Source organism: Tenrec ecaudatus, chromosome X (assembly GCF_050624435.1).
Source record: "Tenrec ecaudatus isolate mTenEca1 chromosome X, mTenEca1.hap1, whole genome shotgun sequence".
NCBI lineage: Eukaryota > Metazoa > Chordata > Mammalia > Afrosoricida > Tenrecidae > Tenrec > Tenrec ecaudatus.
In genome coordinates this window covers 87270496-87288317 of record NC_134548.1, presented here as the reverse complement: position 1 = coordinate 87288317, position 17822 = coordinate 87270496, and the positions used below count along the sequence as shown (strand labels likewise).

The window sequence follows — 17822 nt, the reverse complement described above, 5'->3', positions numbered from 1 at the left end:
AAGTCCTTAGGGAAAATGTAATTAAAAGATAATAGAATTTTTTAAAACTCTTTTTATTATAAATTAAGTAAAGGTTTTCAGAGAAGATCATTAGTTTTGCATTCAACAATTCATACACATTTTGTTCAACTCATTCATTACAAGCTCCTCAGTGGGCCATCAGTTATTCCACTTCCTCCCAGTGTTTCCTGTTTCCATTTCTCCTCTCTAACACCGAACTTTATCCTTGGGTTAATCCTGCCCTTTTGATCATAAAATCACAAAACCTCACTGCCATCAAGTGAATTCTGGCTCATGGTGACCATATAGAGTAGGATAGAACTGTGCCTGGGGCTTACCAAGACTGTAGCTCTTTATGGGCATAGAAAGCCTGGTTTTCTCCCTAGGAACAGTGTGTACTTTCAAAATGCTGATCTTGTGGTTAGCAGCCCAATACATAATCACTACACTACCCGAGCTCCTCAAAGGTGGCTAATTATTCTAGCGTGGATGAGCCCAAATCCAGATCTAAAGCATGACTAAGGGCCATAGTCTTGGGAGTCCCACCAGTCTCTTATCTGACCAACCAGCCTGGTCACAGAGTCATGGAGGCTGGTATTTACGTGGTCCATTAGTTCTTTGGACTAATTGTTTTCATATGTCTTTCATAAAAAGATCCATAGTTGCACCTTCAATGGATGTTGTCAAGTATTAAGATCTCAATTGTTACTCATAATGTAGGATATTGATGGCTACTTATTTTCAGACAAGCCCTATGCTTTCTGATACTTGGGCACCATCTGGTTTCTTCACCACACTGTACTATAACATATATCTTCAATGATCTCTTCATTAGGATGAGTATCAAATAGGGCCATGTCATAAGAACGAATTGTTCTTAAATTGAGGTTAGAAGTGTTAGCCCATATCTATGGTTTATATATGTCTCTGGTTCAGTTTAGAGAAGTTATTATCTTTTATGATTGAGAATATCATAAATCATCTCTCTGGGGCATTAGGTAATTCTATTGATAGTGTAATTAATTTAGCCAGTGATGTAGAATTTAAAACACTGTTGAGAAAAGAGTAGGCCAGCTTCACACTGAAATACATGAATGTCGGCCTGTACAAATTAAACTTAAGTGAGTGGACACTATTTACACAAACAGGGCAAAACGTTCTAAAGCACTCCTTCACAAAGGCAGAACCATGCCTACCATACTAATAAATGTCTCAAGAAAGCCATCTAAGTGAGATGTCAACTATGTCCACACGAAAGAAACACATTAGTCTGTGTGATCCAAGGATTGTAAATAATAAAATCCAAATCTGAAGGAGGGAAAAGTATCAGAGCTTAAACTGTGAACACTCAGTTTGCAAAAGGTTATAGATGACAGTGGAAACCAAAAATCCGTTTGCAGGCTCCCCACATGGAGTAAGCCTCTGATGAATCTTCTGTGAACATATGTAAAAACCTTGCTAGCAGAGAACACTGTAGAGTCAATTGTGATAGATTCAAGTATAATACCTTGCCATTTGCTCTCCCTTTTCGCTCATTTTAGAGTTGTTTCCATTTTCAATGTTGTTTGCTTTCTTTTTGGTTGAGGTATTTTTATGTCTTTTTCAGTCATAGTTGTTGAATTTTTTGTTTGCTTGCTTGCTTCTTGTTAGTGTTTTTTATGATTCTCTGTAATTCAAATCCAGGATAGGTAAATCTACAGAGACAGTAACTGGATTAATAATTACCTAGGAATAGGACACGGGGACATGGGGAATTAACAATAATGAGTATCTATAGAAAATGTTCTTAAATTGGTAGTGGTGAAGATTGCAATATTCTTCTTAATATGATTGAATTATTAAATTGTATGATAACTGAAATATATTCCAGTAAACTTTTTTTTAAAAAACTTAGATGTAGAACATTTGTCTTTGTGAACTGTATTATGCCAGTTTGTTTTGGAGTTCACAGACTCTGGCCTTGATCTCCCAGACCCAACAATTTGGTTCCCTCAAAGTGTTCAGTTAGCTAAGTCATTTTTGTAACTTTGTCCCATGTATGGTTCACCACATTCATAAATATATTTTCAACAAGGTAAATAATATTTATAGCTATTCTCTGCCATATATATATATATATATATATATATATATATATATATATATATATATATATATATATATATATAGTCCCACCCTCACTCTCATATGTTTTTAGTCTCGGTTTCGCTCCAAGCATCTGTAGCAAGATTGTGTCCAACAATATTTGCTTTTGTTACCGTTAACTCTTACAAACTTCACAATATCTTTCCTTGCCTCCATCATTTTCTGCCAACCTCTTTCTTATTGTATACATAGTATTCTATTCTTTCTGTATATGAACCAAAGTTTATTTGCTTTTTCACTGATGGACATTTAAGTTGTTTCCATCTTCTTTCTATTGTAGTAGTGCTTCCACAAACAATGATGTACACATATATATTATTCATAGCTCTTATTTCTCTAGGATATATACCAAGTAGATTGATTGTTGATGCATATGGTATTTTTTATTCCTAAAAGGAATAAAACTGAGGAAGTTCCATATTGTTTTCGAAATGGTTAGACCATTTTATAGTTCCACCAGCAGTGTTTGCGGGTTCCAGTCTCTCTGTACCCATACCAACATTTGTTTTTTTCTATTTTAACTTTGCTGTTAATGTAATTTTTTAATTATTATTTTTAATTTTTAAATTATTATTGCTGAGGTGAATTGATATCTCATTGTTTTAATTTACATAGTTTGAGTGGTTCATGGTCACATGCATTTTCCCATATTTGTTGACGACTTGAATGTCTACTCTGACGAAGTGTCTGTTCTTTGTCCTGTGCTTCTTTTTTACGGAGATGATTTGTCCTTTTGTTGTTAAAGTGTTGAAGTGATATATACTATTTGAGATTAATACCTCCTCAAGGATGTCATTGCTAGAATTTTTTACCCATTCTCTTTTTATTCTTAATGAAATCATTTTTAATTTCTTCCTTTAATCTTCCCATTCATCTTTTTTAAAATCTTAAGTTTTATTGTAATTTAATTCATTTATCATAGAATCAGTATTTTAATCCTATTAAGAAGAGTCATGTAATCATTACTATAATCTATTTTAGAACATTTCTTTTTTCATGTAGTTATTTTTATTAGCTCTCCATTTTCCCCTAACCTTCCCTGGCATGTCCCTACTTAATTAATCCAGTTACTATTTTGATAGATTTACTTATCCTGGAATTTTATATACAGAAAAAATATAACAAGACAAAGTCAAGAAACAAATATCATCATCAACAACAACAAAAAAACCCTAAAACTGACTAAATAAAACAGAAAAAATCCAATTGTAAAGAGGTCAGAAAATATTATAAAAGTGACAGAGTTTAAATGAGTCAAAGGAAGATCAAGTGGTAAGGTCTTACATTTTAACCTGGCTTCTGTAATTGACTTTACTGTGCTGTCTGCCTGATAGCAAAACTTAGACTATGCTCATAGGGCATTCACCAGAGGCTTAATCCATGTGGGAAACCTGCACAGCGATTTTAGGCTTCTACTCTCATCCATAGACCTGCAAACTGGGTGTTCAGAATTTAAGCTCTGATAGCATTCCCTCCTTCATATTTGGATTTTTATTATTCTCAATCCTTGCATCACACAGACTGATGTGCTCCTTTAGTGTGGACGTAGTTGATGTCGCACTTAGACGAATGCTTGCTTTAAGACAAGCCTTTACATCCTCAGGTTCTATTGTTTTTGATAGTTGGGCACAATCTGATTTCTTTGAAATTTTTGGTGCACATTAAGTTTAAGAGATCTCATCACCTAGCTTGCCTTCTGTTCTTTGTGTAGTTTTGATTACATTTGTCAGTGTGTTTATGTTATGAATTAGAGTCCCTAGGTTTGTCCATAACTTCATAACAACAAATTTGTCCTTTTTTTCCCATTGTTGATTTATATAGGTTTTAATTGCAGGACATGGTCCACTTTGAATTCATTTTTATATATGGGTTTTGTTTCCTTTTTTGCAAATAGATATTCAATTTTTCCAGTACAATTTATTTTAGAGACTATCCTTTCCCATTCAGTGTGTTTCGACAGTTTGTCAAATATCAAGTGCCTGCAGGTGACTGATGCAGTAAATGCTGTGGGGGTTATATCTGACCTCCTATGGCTTCCCTATTGCCAAGATGCAGGGGTCAGACATGCCTCCATCCTTCTTTACCTATTCTAACATCAATTGTTCCTCCCATAGTATTCTACTTCTATGCTAATTTCATGAATTCATTGTAATGACCATACCGGACTCACAGACAATACTCCACATTAAGTGGGTTTATTGGGGAAGTTAGTAGGTAACCACAGTCAAGATCAGTAAGCAGTAGGAATATAGCCATTATTCCACAGCAGTACCTCTAGTCAGTCAACTCCCAAGTCTCTGTCTAGTCCTCAACCTCTCAGCCACTTGGTCCCTTGGCCTCTAACCCCATGGACCAAGAAATCTGGCTGTCACTCTGTCTCACAGCCCTATAGTTTCAGTGATACTTCTCTTGATCCGCATCACAGTTTTGGGGCCACAATCTCTGGTATTTCTGGCCTTGACCTCCACCCTTTCAAACAGAAATCTGGAACAGGCTCTTCCCATAGTTTTGGTGTGAGTTACAGAGAAAATTGTAGAAGAGCCATGTTAAGAAATTTCACTCCATCACGGATGATTTACCTCAGGGTTCTCAGTTCTGTTCTAATAGCTTATATATAGTCATACCGAATATTGTAATTGTGTAGTAGTTTTTGAAATTGGCAAGTGAGAGTACCACTTTGTCCTTTATTAGTAGTTCTTTAATTATCCAGATTTTCTTTTCTTTTCATATTAAGTTGATCATTAGTTTTTCCATCTCTTTAAAGAATGATGCTGGATTCTAGATCAGGATTGTATTATATCTGAGGATCTCTTTGGATAATATTGACATTTTTATAATATTAAACTAGCCTACATATGAACAGGGTATATTTGTCCGTTTATGTAGGTTTCCTTTGGTTTCTCATGTTAGTGTTTTGTAGTTTTCTTTGTTCAAGTCTCTTCTTTGTCTATTTAAGTTTATTTTGAAGTATTTAATCTTTTGGGAGCGTCTTTTCAATTATACTGTTTTCTTGATTTGTTTTTCAGAGCTCTTTTTCTCAGTATAAAGGAGTCCTTCTGATTTTTTTATGTTAATCTTGTACCCTGTCACGTTGCTGAATCTTTCAATTAGTTACAACTATTTTTTTTGCCAAGTCTTTGGGATTTTCTACATATAGATTCATATCACCTGAAAATAGGTTTTACTTTTCTTTTTGTTTTTTGCCATTTTGGATCCCTGTAACATAGTTTCCGTTTCTTTCTTAATAACTCTGACCAAGATTTCCAGTACAAGACTGAATAGGAGTGGTGATGAAGAGCATAGTTGTCTGGTTTTTATTCACATGGAGAATGTTTGCAGTTTCTCTCCAGTAAGAGAAATGTTGGCCATTGGTTTTGTATATATGGCCTTTATTCTGTTGAGGAATTTCCCTTTTATTCCAAATTTGGTTAAATTTGTTTTGTTAAATGCTTTTATCAGAAATTTGTGTTGAGATTTTGTCAAATGCTTTTTCGGGGTCAACTGATATTTATGAGATGATTGTAAATTACCAAATTGATTCTATGAAGCAAGTATAAGCTTGATACCAAAACCAGGCAAAAAGCCCACACAAACAGAAAAATATAGGCCAATATCCTTCATGAAAATAGAAGCAAAAATTCTCAACAAGATTCTGGCCAATCTGAAAACTTATCAAAAATATTTTTTAAAATCTATAAAAATTAATTCACCATGATCAAGTGGGATTCATACAAGGGATGATTCAGCATTAGAAAAATAAGCAATATAGTCTGCCACATAAATAAAGCTAAGATTAAGAACAACATGATCATGTCAGTAGAGACAGTCTTCTGATAAAAAAGATAAATAGGAGTAGAAGGGATTTCTGAAAAAAATCAATAAAATAGGAGTAGAAGGGAAATTCCTCAAAATAAAGGCCCTAAATGAAAAACAATGGCCAACTTCACATTACACTCAACAGGCAAAAACTGAAAACATTTCCTCTGAGATTGGAACCTGGCAATGATGTCCTCTAGCACCACTCCTATTCAACAATTTACTGGAAATCTAGCCAGAACCATTAGACAGAAAATCAAGGGAATGCAATTGGGAAAAGAAGTCTCTTTATTTGCAGTTGATGTGCACTTATATAGAGAGAACCAAAAACATGCCAGAAAAGAACTGTTAAAAACAATTGAGGTAAAGTAGCAAGTTTTATTTTTTATAGAAAAACTACTGACTTTATATGGAGTAAGTACTGCATATACTCCTGACCCAGCTATCAGCAGAGGCACCAAATTTTACCACAAAAAGGACCGAAAAACTCGGCTTATTTATACACGAGCATATATGGTAACTAACTCCTTAAAAAGTAAAACCAAAATAGGAGATTTTATACTACCCACCTGCAAAAACTATTACATAGCCATAGTAGTAATATAATATTGATATAATTTTATATTGATATAACTATATATATATATATAAAGTTTTTGACCCTCTGTTGAAAATCAGTTACCTGTGACTGAATATATTCATTTCTGGGTTTCTATTCAGTTCCAGCCAGTCAACTGATTTTCAACAGAGGGCCACAAATATTAAATGCAAAACAAAGACAACCTCTTCAACAAATGTTGACAATATTGGATCTCCATGTACAGAAAAATGAAATGGGACCCATACCTTGTCCCATGTACAGAAATGAACTAAAAATGGAACAGAGACCTAAATGTGAATCACAAAGCTATAAGGATCAATAATGAGAAAATTGGGACAACATACAGGGCATATACAAACTACTAAATATAATAAAGGAAAAACAGTGAAAGACAAAATAGATGATTGGGACCTATTAAAAGTAAGATACTTATACACATAAACAGTCCTCATCAAGAGAGTAAACAGAGATGACACAAGAGACAAGGGACTGATTACTGAAATTTGTAGAATTCTGAAACAGCTCAATTTTTTAAAAAAATTATCCAATTAAAAGGGGGGCAAAATATATAAACAGACAGTTTACCCAAAATGACTATCAAACACATGAAATAATGCTCAAGATCACTATCCATCCAGGAGATGCAAGTCAAAACAATGATGGGATATCACTTTATACCCATAAAGATAGCACACTTTTAAAAAATAGAAAACAACAAATGCTGGAGAAGTTGCAGAGAGATTACTCTGAGAGACTTTTGGATGGGTTTGTAAATATGTGCAGCCTTTGTGGAAAGTGATGTGGTGCTACCTAAAACAACTGGGAATAAAATCCTATACAACCCAGCAATAACTCTGCTGAGTATATGTCCCAAAGAGGTAAGAGACCTGACACAAACACGTATATGCTCTCCTGTGTTCATTGCAGCACAGTTCACAATAGCACGAAGGTGGAAGCTACTGAAATTTCCATCAGTAAAATGAATAAAGAAACCCTGGTACATATATACAATGGACTATTATGTATCCCTAAAAAATAGTAATGAAACCATGAAACACTGCATGACATGGATGACCTAGAAACGATTATGCTTAGCTGTGTTAATCAATCACAAAAGGACAAATATTCTCTGAGACCACTACTATAAGGATAAACACCAAGACTCAAGCAGGCATCTGTTTTTAGGTCATGTTATCCTCCAGTCCATTCTCCCAAGCAACAAGGAGGTGTGCCTACTTGAATGCTCGTGAACCATGTATCACCCTCTTACTTGTACATCTTAAAAACCGCTTCAACAGAGGAAACCTTCCTGCAGTTGGAGTCAGTTTTTCATGTTGTGGGGAAAGGGAGAAGACAGTAAGTTCCTGCCATATAATATTGTTAGAACCTCAAGGTTCTGTAGTCACCTCAAATCAGCAGACACTCCTATAAGGTGTTTAGTGAATTTGAATGGAAATCCAAATGCATAGGTGAAGTGGAACATTTCTGCCTTAGAGAAGGTGATTTCACTTCTGTTGGTGGGCAAACTACATAGGGCAACCTACCATTGGGATAAATGCTTAACATTACTTGTATAAACCCACAATGGAAGAATACACCCCAAATCATGTTTTTAATTGGGCAAATTTGACCTAGTAAGGATCACTGGTGGCATAGTTGTTACACATTGCACTGCTAACTGCAAGGTCAGCAGTTCAAAACCAATAGCTGCTCTGTAGAAGAAACAGGGTTTTCTACCCCCATAAAGATTTACAGTCTCTTAAACTCAACAGAGGCAGTTATACCGTATCCTATAGAGTCATTATGAGTCAGAAATGGCTCGATGGACGTGAGTTTTGATCTGGTTTCTATTTAGTCTTGGTCACCCAGTCCACATGATATAGAAAACCCTGACTTTAGACTCAGTCCTTTCAGCATTCACAATATCCTTCATAAGCCTCATCAGAAGGATCCACTGGGGAAACCCCACAAAACAAACTGGATTTTACCTTAAACAAACTTCCAGCAGGATCATAAAACTGACATACACCCTTGGACTTAAGACTGACATATCTTAGTATGAGAAGAAGCAGATGACTGCCATTCCAAGGGTATAGATTTGGGAATCATTGGACTTTGGTTCAAATCTCTTGCTTTGAGGTTACCTAATAAATGACATCACCACTTGTCTGTCAGTTTTTTGTGCTGTGGTGGATTGTGGATTGTTGTGACACTGGAAACAATGCCACTGTTATTTCCAGGACCAGTATGGTCATCCAAAAAGACAGGTTTCAGCAGAGTTTCAGACTAAGAATGGACTACAAAGACAAAACAAGCTGTCTACTTCAGAGGAATTAGTCACGGAAAACCTGTGGATGGTATCAAAACAATGTTGTTTATTGAAAACCTAATAAACAGAAGCGGGGCATTGTCAGACATAATGTCAGAAGATGAGTCCTTCAGGTTGCAAGTCACTCAAAATATGACTGAGGAAGAGCTGCCCTCTCAAAGAACAGTCGACCTTAATGATGGATATAATAAAGCCTGCAGGATTTTCATTTACACAATATGAGAAGAAACAGCTGCAAACATCAATTCATAATTGGAATTTAGAATGTACAAAGTATGAATCCAGGAAAATGTAAGTCCTTAAATGAAATAGTATACGTACATAGAGATCACTGTTTTAGACGTTAATGACCTGGAATGGATTGATATTGGCCATTTTGAAAAAAAGCATGGTTTACTATGCCAGAAACAGCACAATAACATCATTGTACAGTATTATAAATGAAACTGTGACAATATATATTACATTTATAATATTTAAAATTATACAGCATTTGTGATATTGGGTTTGATATTTGCAAGGATCACCTAGGCTGGTCAGTATGACAATCTTGTTTGTCTTTACATTTAATGTTTATTTTCCCGAGAACTTTGTGACTACCTTTATATTTATTACTGAAATAATGCTTTCATGAATGAAACCGATTTACTGGGATTAATAATCAATATATATTTACATCAAATTGACTCATTCAAAATTTCAAGATTAGACAGCATGGGAGAAAATTAATTTGGATATATAGTTGTCTCATTAAATAGAGAAAAGTCAGCATAAATGCCAGGAAGTAAATGTAAATGTTTTCTGTAATTTTCATTGAGGAAATAGAAATGAATCAAAATGATGTGTCCTGTAAGCTAGTATTAAACACTAATGACAGAAGACCTGCTGAGCTGTTGGATGACATTAAGAGCATCATACATTAAGAGAGAAAAAGGCCATTGAAAAGATCAAAGTGGATGTTAGAAGAGGATGAAAGTTGCTCTTAATGGTAAAGTAGCGAAGGCAAATGGAAGAAATGATGACGTCAAAAAGGCGAGCAGAAAATTGCAAAGGGCAGCTTGAGAAGACAAAGTCAAATATTAAATGTACAATGATCTAGAGTTAGAGAACCAAAAAGGAAGAATGCTTAGCATGCCTTAAACGGAAAGAGCTTAAGAAAAAACTCAAACCTTGAGTTGCATTATTGAAAGATTCTTATGGGTAAAACATTGAATGGTACAGGAAGCATCAAAAGAAGATGGAAAGAGAGAGTAACACAGTCAATGCTACCAAAAGAATTCATTGACGTTGAACCATTGCAGGAGGTAGCAAATGATCAAGAACTAATGGTACTCAAGAGACCAAGCTGCACTGAAAGCATTAACTAACAATATGGCTCTAGGAATTGATGGAATATCAAGTGAAATGTTTTAACAAGCTAATAAAGGAGTGGAAGCACTCTCTTCTCTATGCCAAGAAATTTCAAAGACAGCTACTTGGCCAACTGACTGGAAGAGATCCATATTTGTACCCATTACAAAGAAAGGTAACCCAATGGAATGTGAAAATTATAGGACAGTATCATTGTTATCTTATGCAAGTAAAATTTTACTGAACATCATCCAACAAAGGTTTCAGCAGTACATTGACAAGGCATTGCCAGAAGTCCAGGCCAGATTCAGAAGAGGATATGGAAAGGATATCAAAGCAGAGATTACTAGAAAGGCATTTACTTGTGTTTTATGGAGTATGTCAAGGCATTTGGCTGTGTGGATCATAACAAACTATAGATAGGTTTGAGAAGAATGGGAATTCCAGAACTTTACTGTGTTCATAAGGAGTGTGTACATGGATCAGGAGGCAGCTGTGTGAAAAGAACAAGGATTTCTGCTTGTTTTAAAATCAAGAAAGCTGTATGTAAGAGTTACATTATCTCACTATACTTATTCAGTCTGTATACTAAGCAAGTAATCAGAGAAGCTAGACTAAATGAAGAAGAATATGACATCAGTGTTGGAGAAAGGCTCATTAACAACCTGCGAAATGCAGATGGCACAATCTTGCTGAAAGCGAGGAGGACATGAAGCACTTGCAGATGAAACTCCAGGATCACAGCCTTCAGTATGGATTACAACTCAATGTAAAGAAGACCAAAATCCTCACCACTGGGCCAAAAGGTAACATCATGGTAAAGGGAGAAAGATTGACATTGTCAAGGATGTTGTCTGGCTTAGATCCACAATCAATTCACATGAAAGCAGCAGTCAAGAGATCAAAGGATACATTGCATTGGGTAAATCTGCTGCACAAATATTGAAAAGCAAGGGTATTTTTTGAGGACTAGGTTTGTCTAACCCAAGCCATGCTGTTTTCAATTGCCTCATGTGCATATGAAAGTTAGACATTGAATAAGACCAAAGAAAAATGGATGCATCTGAACTATCATGTTCGTAAAAAATATTGCAAGTACCATGGACTTGCAAAATACAAAGAGATACACGGTTTACAAGAAGTACAGCCAGACACATCTTGAGAGGCAAGGGTGGTGAGACTTTGTCTCATTTACTGTGGGCATGTTATATGGAGAGACCAGTCCTTGGAGATGGACATTATGTTTGGTAAAATGGAAGTCCAGCAAAGGAGAAGACGGCCCGCTAAGAGATGGGTTGGCTTGACACTATGGCTACCACAGTTGCTTTAAGCATAGGAACAGTTGTGAGGATGCTGCAGGACCAAACCATGTTCCCGTCTGTCTAACTTAAGGGTTGCTATGAGTCAGAACCAACTTAATAGCACCGAACAACAGCAACAGCAATAAATGACCATTTATGACTATCATATCGTTGCCATTTTCATATGCTTTTTGCTTTTTTATAATTTATCTTATCCCAGCAGTCATAGTTTTGTTCTACCTTTGTGAGTGAGAGTTACTGAAAGTTTGCCCTTTATCCAACCCTCATGGTTCATATAGTTTCCAGTCTCTTAATTTTTTAAATTAATGTATGCCCCATGGGGGTGATTTATTATTTTACCTAATAAAATAGGGATGTCTCTAAAATGAACCAGATATATATACAATAGATATATATGAATGAATTTTCAGTTCACACTTAATCATACCCCTCTTTCAAGAACAATAAGTTCTTATGACATGGCTGTAGTCGTCATGAGATCACTGAAGATATGGATGCTATCGCAAAGTGTGGTAAAGAAATCAGATGGTACCTGGCTAACAAGAAGAATGTCTAGTGTCTTAAAGGCTTGTCTTAAAACAAGCAGCCATATAAGTGAAGTTATATCTAAGTTCACTGGGAAGTAGCGCACCGGCCTGTCTGATCCAAGGATTGTAATAATTAAATCCAAGGCCAGAAGAGGGAGGGTATTAGAGCTTAACATTCTGAGACCCAGCTTGGAGAATGTTTTGGATGACAGTGGAAGAATCTATTTGCAGGGCCCCTGCATGGAATAAGCCTCCAGTGAATTCCCTCTGATCATTGGCGATCGATGTGAAGAGCCTTGCTGTCAGACAAAATGTATTTGGAAGTGGGGTCATACAGAAGTGGTTTTATTAAATTTAACCCTTTAGTATTTTTTGCCCTGTGGGCCTATTTTGGATTTGTTCTAGTTTTTAATAATTTCTGCATTCTTTCCAATTTTGGTTTTTCCATTTTATTCTGTTGCTGTTGAATACTTTTGTGGTTTTTGTTTTTTACTTGTTTTTTGTGTATGAAATCCAGGCTAGGTAAATCTATAGAGACAGTAAGTTTTTTAGGTTTATAGCAGGGGGTATTTATTTAGGGGAAATGAGGAGCTAATAATGATTAGTACAAGAAAAAAGAAAAGGTTCTAAAATTGATTGTGGTGATGGTTGCACAATTCTTTTTATATGATTGAACCATTCAAGTGTGTGATACATGCACTAGAGACATTTTTCCTAAGTAGGTATCTAACCTCCTAAACTGCTAGATAATAAATTTCTGTTTGTTAAATAGACCCATTTATGGTATTTATATTATGGCAACACTAGACAAATTTGATAAAAACTTCTGGATTAAGAACAATGACATTTTTTTTGCTGCTGTTAATACTATAGTAGAATTTTATGTTATTAAGAAATTGTGTTTGTGATTTTTTTTTTACCCCTGTGACCTAGAACTGGCATAGTGGTTACACGTTGAGCTACTAACCTCAAGGTCAGCAGTTAGAAACCCCAGCCATTCTAAGGCAGAAAGATGATGCTTTCTACTCCCATAAAGAGTTATAGTATGAGAAACCCACAGGGACTGTTCTACCCTGGTCGATAGGGTCTTTATGAGTTGAAATAGACTCAATGACAGTGTGTGAGAAATACTGTTTCTATTTCAAGTGCCTGGTTAAATTAGCCTTGGCTGTTTGAGACTAATTGTATTATAAACAGTTCTTATCTCCTATGTACGGGTTCCTTGTAAAATCAACAATTATGCATATAGAGTACTCTTTAGGGACTCTTTATTGAACTATATAGTTCGTAAAATATTTTTAGGTTGAACGTTGTTCAGTTAGTATGCATGGATTTATCTGAAGTATATTATTAGCACTCAAGACCCTTTTAAACAAACAATTCAGATGCTCTGGGTTAGTTTTCATTTTTAATACTGATTTTATCACAGGGACATGATGATGAAGTATTTGTTTTGGAAGCTCATCCATTTGATCACAGGATCATACTTTCAGCGGGTCATGATGGAAACATTTTTATTTGGGACCTTGACCGGGGAACCAAAATTCGAAATTATTTTAACATGGTAAGGAAAATTCATATTTTATTGATAGTCATACTGACTTCTCTTATGTGATAACTTGGTAATTAAGGTCTAACACTTTCCAAAGAATTTCTTGTCATCTGTTTTTAAGTTTGTAAAATAGTTCAAAGAATGAAGTAAGGCCTGTTAGTAAACCAATCTAACATACGACCTTTCTGGGTATAAGAATTATCTTGGCCTCTTATCTTGGTCTTGTCAGCATTTTTCCAGTTCTGCTCCCTAATCCTGAAACTTTAGAAACTCAGAATTATTAAACTTTTGAAATTATATTTACCAAATTCCCCAAAAGCTTCATATTTAAACTATAATCTTAAATTTATAAATTACTGTAGCAACTGGAGTACATCTATATGAGTCTGTCACTAGTAAATCCCATGTGACTTAATTAGTATTTGAAGGTGATTTGGCCATCATAGATTTGGAGATATGGATATTCTTAAGATAAATTTTATGTGAACCATAGAGAAATCTGACAAACTATCTCTTCTAGTAAAATACCCATCTATAGTAATGGGAATATGCACCATATTTTAGTGTTCTACTCTGAAGACTAGTTCTAAATAAATATTTCTAAATTGTGGCATTTTGAGTTCCCCATTTAAAGACTTTATATCGATCTAGAGTATTAATGATATTCTCTTTCTTAGATTATTCAAATTGATTTATGTGTTTTAATTCCAGGCTGATTATTTTATGACTCCATTGTATTACAGCTTTGATGGGAAGATAATATTTTGACTTTGCTGATACTACATTTTTGTCAGTTTAATTTGGTTTGGATCCTTTAAAAATTTTCTTCGTCACCTGTTTATTATTTCTTGAAGAATGGCAATCTAGTAATCATTGATATCTACCATTGCCTTTTGCTTCTCCGTAATTTTTCTCCAGGCTTTATTATTTCAGTAGATTCTAGAGAGTGCATTGGAATTTTGATACATCACAGAATCCAGGGTGAAGATATCACTTATGTATAAAATGATTTCCTCTGAATTTCAGATTGAAGGTCAAGGCCATGGTGCAGTGTTTGATTGTAAATTTTCACCAGATGGAAACCATTTTGCCTGCACAGATTCTCATGGGCATTTACTGCTTTTTGGTTTTGGGTGCAGTAAATATTATGAAAAGGTTAGTATATTTAATTTTTGTTGTACACTATATTTAGGGATTTTATCATTGGAAGTTGAAGTCTTCTAGTTCAGTGGTTCTCAGCCTTCCTAATGCCATGACCCTTTAATACAGTTCCGCATGTTGTGGTGCCCCCCCCCTCCACCATAAAATTATTTTCGTTGCTACTTCATAACTGTAATTTTGCTACTGTTATGAGTCGGGTGACCCTTAAGAAAGGGTTGTTCAGCCTCTAAGGGGGTCGCGACCCACAGGTTGAGAACTGCTGTTCTAGTTAACAGAGGATGTGTGTCCATGTGTCAAATAAGAAAGTTGCCTTTCTTGGTAAATGTTTCTGTCTGGGTCAGGACTTTAGACTTGACAGTGGGAATAAATAAATCTTAACATATAGGTTGATTAAAATAGATATATAAAATTTCATAAGGAAATAATTTAGCTTAAAATGGATTCTGTGGACTATATTTCATTTTCAGTAGGAATGACTCTTCCAGAATATGTCTAGAATATGTATGGAAATAAACCGCTAGTGAAAACTACTACTGACTGACTATATTTATTTTCTTGGTTGACTATCTTAGTTATTATTAACACTACTGAAATACGTGGAAGTTAACTGAATTGGTTATTCCATTTTGTTAGCTGTTAATTTGTAACAGATATTGGAATCTTAGCATTGGAAAAGAACTTACCTTTTAGTGCTTTTGATATGATTGATACTTGCCTGTCTCAACCTTTTATATTATAATTCATCTATTATATGAATAAGTATAAGCAAGAAAAACAGTTCTATAGGGCTATATGATTTCTCTAGCTTAAAAATATTACTGACCTTTATTCACTTTATTCCTTTACATCTTCCTATCACAATTGATGAAATACTAAATAGGGCCAAAGTACCAAAATACTTAGAAAGTTTGTGGACAAAATGGAGTAAAGGGATGTGTTCTTGGGGTTTTTGCCAACTTTTTGAAACCCTGGGGAAATTGTATGGGAGCCATGGCTGACTGCTTCCGGCTTTCAAGAGAATCCAACTCCATATCTGCCCAAGGATGATTCCTGTGAGGCAGTCCTTATCCTAACCTGACACCACTCATCCCTCCCCTGGCACTCAACTTCTCTGCTGGGTTCAGTAATTCATTGTACTAGCCATACAGAACTCACAGGTTTATTAGGAGTTTTACAGCTTACCACAAGTCGGGATCAGGAAACATTGAGGATATAGCCCTTTATTCCATTGCAGTACCTCTTCTCAGCCATACTGATAGACACATCTCTCTCTCATCCTCAGCCACGTGGCTCCTTGGCCTCTACCCTGCTTGCACAGGTGTCGCAAAGCCCCATTGGCACTGATATATGCCCAAGGAGCACCACACTCTGCAATCAGCATCCTCCCTGAAAGTGTTCAGTTTTACTCTATCTCATGGTCTTGGTTCTGCTCCTGTGTTCTGTCTCGTGGTCGCAGTACTGTCACTGCTGGTGCCTCCATCAGGCAGGTATCTCACATGAGCTCTGCTGGTGACTTTTCTTTCTTGATGGTGATAGGAATTCTATTTGCATTTCTGAAATGATTTACTTTTCTGTTTAAGGGAATGGCAAAACTGGCCAATCCCTAAGCTAGGGTCTTCTGTTCCCTTTTCCCCCATGATCCTATCCAGTCATTTGGTAGGAGTTACAACAACCATGGATGGATAGAAGAGCCACACAAGCAGTTTCACTTGGCCACTAGCCAGTCCCATTGTAAAATGCACATTTTATGATTTTTTAAAACAAATATTGACTATTGTCTAGTTAATTTATTCTTATTTAGGGAGGAAAATGTTAGCAGCAGCAGACTACAAGAGAATTCAAAAACTGCCAGATTTGTACATTTGTCCTAGGGATAAAATGTGTGCTTATCTGGAGGTTCTTATATATGTTAACCACTAAAAATCTGTCACAAAGATTCCAGATCAGATGTTCTTCCATACTGATTATCGACCTCTTATCCGTGACGCCAACAACTATGTATTGGATGAGCAAACTCAACAAGCTCCTCACCTCATGCCTCCCCCATTTTTGGTGGATGTTGATGGGAACCCTCATCCCACACAATTCCAGCGACTAGTACCAGGACGGGAAAATTGTAAAGATGAGCAGCTTATACCGCAACTGGGTTATGTGGCTAATGGTATGTTATCAATGTCAAGTTTAAACGTTTCAAAAAATGTACTTTCTGCTGTCATTCTGTGATACATTCCCCCTTGCTGAACCCTGCAATAAGTTATAGCATGTTTATGTAACATTTTTATTAATTTTCAAGTGTCTAATATTTTTTACCTTGCAGAATAATTGTACATGGTTTATCTCAGCTAGACATAGATAAGTGGATAAAGAAAAAAGAACTAAACCCTCAATTAGAGGGTACCATCTAAGAAACCCTAAAAATAAGATTTTATTATCTCTTAAATAGTATTCAAAACCAAAACAACAAACTCATGCCATCATGTCAATACTAACTGATAGCAATCTTACAGAACCTGCTTCTGTGAGTTTCTGAAATTAACTCTGTAAGGGAGTAGAAATCCTTATCTTTCTACCATGGAGCGGCTGATGATTTCTAACTTCTGACTTTATGGTTAGCAGAGCGATATGTAATCCACTATGCCACCAAGCCCGAATACTCTGAAATCCCTTCCCATCTTGGATTATTAATAAGATTTTCAGCCAGGTATGAGGTGATAAGTTAATGATTTGCAAATGAAATTTTGCTTGCCAGGGACTTGAACTGGCCCTACAGGGTGAAATTCTGCACATCCTTTTAGAATATTCTCTCTTTAAAACAGGCTTGCAAAGCTCTCAGTTATTAAACAAGGAAGAATGTTGTGAAAGTTAAATAAGAGGCTAAGCGGTAAGTATCTCAAAATACATGGTATTGTCAGTTGTGCCATACCCATATGCTAGTTGGGCATTGAATAAGGAAGACTGAAGAAGAATAAATATTGAAGTACCCTGGTTGCCAAAAGAACAAACAAATCTATCTTGGAAG

The 17822-nt window shown here is 35.6% G+C and overlaps 1 protein-coding gene across 3 annotated transcripts in view; it reads left to right on the top strand.

Annotated features, from left to right (window-relative positions):
- Positions 1-17822, top strand: part of LOC142435012 (bromodomain and WD repeat-containing protein 3) — a 175854-nt gene that overhangs the window by 95407 nt on the left and 62625 nt on the right. For all 3 annotated transcript variants that reach the window (XM_075539614.1, XM_075539613.1, XM_075539612.1), the window contains exons 15-17: positions 13520-13654; positions 14669-14797; positions 16739-16964. In XM_075539614.1, coding sequence (XP_075395729.1) covers positions 13520-13654; positions 14669-14797; positions 16739-16964 — 490 coding nt within the window. The remainder of the gene's footprint in view (positions 1-13519; positions 13655-14668; positions 14798-16738; positions 16965-17822) is intronic.